General features: G+C 34.8%; 1 protein-coding gene across 1 annotated transcript; it reads left to right on the plus strand.

The window, feature by feature from the left end:
* Nucleotides 1,416-5,414, plus strand: LOC109826121 (histidine-containing phosphotransfer protein 2-like). The gene is made up of 6 exons (XM_020393093.1): nt 1,416-1,594; nt 1,680-1,809; nt 1,909-1,977; nt 4,458-4,529; nt 4,628-4,700; nt 5,046-5,414. Exons 1-6 carry the CDS (start codon nt 1,471-1,473, stop codon nt 5,061-5,063), a joined length of 486 nt encoding a protein of 161 aa, XP_020248682.1. The 5' UTR covers nt 1,416-1,470; the 3' UTR covers nt 5,064-5,414.

The raw sequence follows: 5,414 nt of genomic DNA on the forward strand, positions 1-5,414 counted from the left end.
TTGATTCCTCTGGATAAAATCTAAATGCCTTTGTGAAAATATAAAAATTACAAAAAATTATAAACGATCCTTCAAAAGATTTAAAATTACCAACAATCACCAGAATAATCTAAAAACTGTAAAAGATCATTATATTCCAAAACTGCATGCAACCTGCTGAGAAATTTAAAAATTATAAATAACCTTTTGAAAAATTAAAAAAATTACTAATAGCCTCTTGAAAAGTCTGAAAATTACAAAACAGGCCCTTGGGAAAAAAAATCTGAAGCTAACTAACAACCACTATTGATGGTTTTACTGAAATTTATCAAGGGGTAAGTGACAAAAAAGTAAGTTTTATTAGGGGATTCTGCCAAAATGGATAAAAGGACTGTTATCAAAATAGTATAAGAAATTTGAGGGACAAATTCAAAATATGGAGATTTTGAGAACTAATTTTAAAACAATAAAAAGAATTGGGGGGCTAATTTCAAGATATCAAGCACTGGGAATTATCTTCAAAATATCAATGATCTGGGGGACTAATATCGGAAAAGCGATAAATTACGGTAGTGCTACTGCAACAACTACGCAGCGCTGCCAAAGAAAAAACAAAATATAAAATGATTTTTGTGATAAGTATTTACATTGATCCCTCCTTTATTTACTTTTGTACAGACTATTTGTATTTTTATGAACTAAAACAAAACCATCACCTCTTCACATTTAGGTGCATTGAACCCTTCAAGCAGTGTTGTAATAATTTTGATATCCCTAAGCACTAAACCAAGTAGTTTTGTGGTCTACCAACGATGCTTTTAGTTTCTCAAAGGATATTGATTGTTGTCATAAATCATTTTTCCAATCATATTCACAAGAAAAGTGAAATAAATATTAAAAAAATCATACATACAAGCCAAATATATCAGGCTTATAATTAATTAATTAATACAACGCATAATGACAGAGAAGACCATTGGTGAGTTATAGCGATTCTCCCATAACTGTTATATCTACACTCCTCTATACAAATGAGAGAACCCAAAATTCACTATTCGTACTACAGTAAATACTACATTATCATTATTACTGTAGTAAACAAGAAACTAGACAATGCAATGATTTTTGAAAAAAAAAATCCTTGTAACGCACGAGAATACTGTAGCAGAGGCGGGACTGTAGCAATTTTTAAAAATATTACTGCAGCATTTAGAAATTAGGATTACTATAACAGGAAAAAAAATGATATGTCGTGATTTGCACGGTGTTATTTTAGAATAGTAATTATCATGTTGAAATTTAACGCCGGTTACTTCAACATTATAACAAAAACGAGGCCTAAAAATATTTAGGTGCTAATTAACCTAAAAAGACAAAAAGACAGCAATAATCCACTACCCAAAAATTATTCTTTAGACCCAAAAATTATTCTTTAAACCCCTGACCCCCGCTCTCTCCCTCTCTCTCTCTCTCTCAAAGGCGCCATCTTTGATGCTCGAACCCTCTTTCCACTGGACAAAAGCTTTGGCTCGCTGCTTTGATCGCGATCGAGAATGGGCGGCGATGAGCCCGAGGAGGAGGCAGCGGATGCATTTGGCGAACTCGATGATCGCGGAGTGAGCTCCAGCTGCTTGGATCTCTTGCCAGGGTTTTTTTCCGATTTTTTTTTTTTTTTGGGTTAAAGTTTGGATCTTTGTCGCAGGGGTTGCTTGATCAGCAGTTCAACCAGCTGCTGATGCTGGAGGAGGACGGGAGCGGGTTTCTGGCTGAGGTGATCAAGTTGTTCTGTGATGATTCTGAGAGGATGATGTCTGAGCTCAGCAATTTGCTGTGTGTTTTTATTTTTATTTTTTTTCCTTTTCGTTTTTTGAGGTTTTTGGCTATTTTTTTTTCTCTCTGTGATTTATGTTGGGGGTTTGCTGCTTGCAGAGATCAGGATGTTGTGGACTACCAGAAGGTGGACTCTTTTGTTCACCAGCTGAAGGGAAGCAGCTCAAGGTACTTCCCCCTTTTCGAAATTTACTTGTCGTTCTAAAGATTATTTTTTGTATTCTTCATTAGTGTGCTTTTTGCAATCGCGGCATCGTCAACAGGGGTTTCTTGTTGTCTATAGGAATATCAACACATGTATGAAAAGGTTCCCAAGTAAATTAAATCGCCTTGTGTTAAAGTAGCATGGTAGTTTTAACTTTCTTTATATTCTTTGTATTTATACGAAAGTCGCATTGTAAACATAGCTTAATTAGGAAGATGGAAGTAGAGGCTTGCATGTGCCAAGTAAATAGTCCATGCATGCACAAACACATGCATGCACAACACGCACACGCACACATACCCATGTATGTCAATAAGAGCAACATTCAACACTTCAAAAACAGCACGTACATGCGCGCACACACCCATGTACGTCCATAAGGAGACACATTCAACACTTCAAAAACATTTGTTTCCTGCAGATTCAATTTAACTTAGTTGGGGAAAGATGGCAGTGGTATCATGGTTTGGAATTGGTAAGGTATGTCATTGACTTTAGGGTGACACCTGCATTTTGGTCTAGAAATAGAAGGCGATGTCATACTGTCGTGCTAATACCCAGTCCATAAAGCTTGATTGATTCTTATAGCGAGCTCCCTTGACTTCAAATCTGTATAATAGAATATTGCTTGCTTGTTGTATCCATGGAGAAACTTTATCTGCATCTTTTTTTAAAAGATTTCGTGTATCCATGCATCTGTATTGTACCATATACAATACTTGTTCTTTTATTTGACATGCATATTCATTTTCTTACCACGTCACTAGAATAATTTAAATGTATAGATGAAACTTTAGCTTCTGCTATAGCGCACGGGTAGCAAAGTTTGATAAGCAACTTTTATAGCTACTTGCATTTCAATGTGGAAGAATTGTTGTTGTTGTTGTTGTAACCAGTGATGAGAAAGGTGATCATTATGACAAGTTAAAGTGAATTGAGTAAATACACATGAGAAAAATGTTTAGAGGGTATACAAAAGATTGAGACAGAAAATAGATATTTACTATTTAGTGTTATGAATGCTGATTTGTTAAAGAATAGGTAGTGCTGGGCAAGGCAAGCTACATTATGCCAAGGGCGGGCATGCCCAACCTGCTTTCCTGTGAACCCACATTTTATCTGTTTGTCTCTTGAGGTAGAAAATATCATATCTGCCTTACATGACCCCCTTACTTAGTTGATACCCTCTAGAAATAAAAGGTAACAGTTTCACCTTTAGAATGTTCAATGCGATATTTTTCTGTACATTTAAGAAATGCATTGTGCTGGACACTCAAATGCATTACTGTTATTTTAGATGTATTACTATTATTAAGATGGTAATCAGGTTAGAGGTCGACCTAGAATGACTTGGTTAGAAACAATTAAGAAGGATATGATTAAGACTAACATAACGGAGGAATTGACCTGCAACAGAATGGAATGGAAAAATAGGATTCATGTAGTCGACCCCAAACATTTGGGATAAAGGCTTGGTTGTAGTTGTTGTTTGTTGTAAGATGATAATCAGGTAGAAATTTGAATGTAAAGCTATTATTTACATGCATATGCACATACATGCACTGACACAGACTCAGTCACATGGATAAGTGCTTCTATAGATAGATATGTATAATTACTATTATTAAGATGGTAATCAGGTTAGAGGTCGACCTAGAATGACTTGGTTAGAAGCAATTAAGAAGGATATGATTAAGACTAACGTAACGGAGGAATTGACCTGCAACAGAATGGAATGGAAAAATAGGATTCATGTAGTCGACCCCAAACATTTGGGATAAAGGCTTGGTTGTTGTTATTGTTTGTTGTAAGATGATAATCAGGTAGAAATTTGAATGTAAAGCTATTATTTACATGCATACGCACATACATGCACTGACACTGACACAGACTCAGTCACATGGATAAGTGCTTCTATAGATAGATATGTATAACGCCAGGAGGGCAAGGTAAAGAATACAGGGATGTCGGAGATATACAGCTCCAAACATATCATGGTAATGCATACAAGATATATGATTGCTTCTACTTATGTCGTGTGCTTTTATGAATTTTCGGCAGTTTAGTTGAATTGTTAAATTTCACATTCACAAATAAGTGAAAGTTGTAGTTTTTCATTCAACTACCACGATGTGAAATTTAACCACTGACACATGCATGTATCTCATATATCCTAAGAAACTGAAACCTTGACTGCTGGATTTTTTTTTTTTTTGGTTATGTTCTTTAACACTTGCTGTAGGTTTTAGTGCTTTCTAAACAAGCATGGCTATTCATATATTTTATTCAATTGTTACGGAATCCCGCTAGATAAATTTGTGCTTATTAAAATTCTTAAAATTATTTCCAATAAAGATATTAATGTTCATGTATGGCTCTGAATTATTTTGCTGATATTTGTTCCTTTTGATCCTCATCGTTTCAAATGAAACTTTTTAATCAGCATCGGTGCACATAACATCATGGTGGCTTGCGTGCATTTCCGTCAATATTGTGAAGTACATGATAAACAAGGGTAAGTAGGATTTTCATACCTACAACATGTAAATCCTGTGCTCTAGAATATTCCTTATATGTTTGAGGAAACTAATGGTAGTATTTTATTCCCCTCAGGTGCTTGAGGGCATTAAATATGGTTAAGCATGAATATTATCGTTTGCAGGCAAAATTTAGCATTTTGGTGCAGGTAAAATTAAGATGCAAAGTATCTCTTTTTTTTTGTAATCCACTTGCAGATATGGTTATAATTATAATTTCCTTTTCTATCATCTTATACCCAAACTTGTATATTTGTGCTCATTAGTGTCAGTCAACTTAAGAAACAAAGTAATTTCTAGAAATAAATATTAGCTGCTATATGCGAAATTTAAAGATAACTGCCCCCATACTTATTTGTCCCTATAACGTCATGAAAATTTGATCAAAATAGAACTACTTATCTTGTTGATGCCATCTTGTTTATTTGGATAACTGATTTTCCATGTAGTTGTATATGGTGTGCTATTCTCATATAGTCTTGTGTCTGATGCAGCTGAGCAGAGACTTTTAAACTGTGAAGCCAAACAGCTAAATTAAAAGACATAAGTGATAAAAAGAATCTGACATCTGCAGGCACTGTGTATCTTCACGAGTTGTAATGTTGTAGTAGATTATTTATATACCAAACTGGAGAAGATTAAGCGTATAATAGCCGTACAAGGTCTGTATGTTCCATATCAACTATCCTTCTTTTGACAAACTTTGTGTACTCGTGCAGCATGGTCATGGGAAGTACTTTGGGTGTAAAGTAATTTATATTGTTGTATGTGTCATTTGAAGTGTAATTGTATGAGTTTAGACGTGTCCTGAATGATCTAGTTACTGATTAAGGAAGAGGATTTTGAACCTTAGTGTGTCCGCA

This window comes from Asparagus officinalis, chromosome 10 (genome assembly GCF_001876935.1).
Source record: "Asparagus officinalis chromosome 10, Aspof.V1, whole genome shotgun sequence".
Classification (NCBI taxonomy): domain Eukaryota; kingdom Viridiplantae; phylum Streptophyta; class Magnoliopsida; order Asparagales; family Asparagaceae; genus Asparagus; species Asparagus officinalis.

What these genes read in the sequence shown, in the direction of transcription:
- LOC109826121 (XM_020393093.1), top strand. Translation starts at nt 1,471, where the DNA reads ATGCTCGAACCCTCTTTCCACTGGACAAAAGCTTTGGCTCGCTGCTTT. An exon ending in TCTGAGCTCAGCAATTTGCT is followed by an intron (nt 1,810 to 1,908) that starts GTGTGTTTTTAT and finishes TGCTGCTTGCAG; the next exon opens with AGATCAGGATGTTGTGGACT. An exon ending in CTGAAGGGAAGCAGCTCAAG is followed by an intron (nt 1,978 to 4,457) that starts GTACTTCCCCCT and finishes CTTTTTAATCAG; the next exon opens with CATCGGTGCACATAACATCA.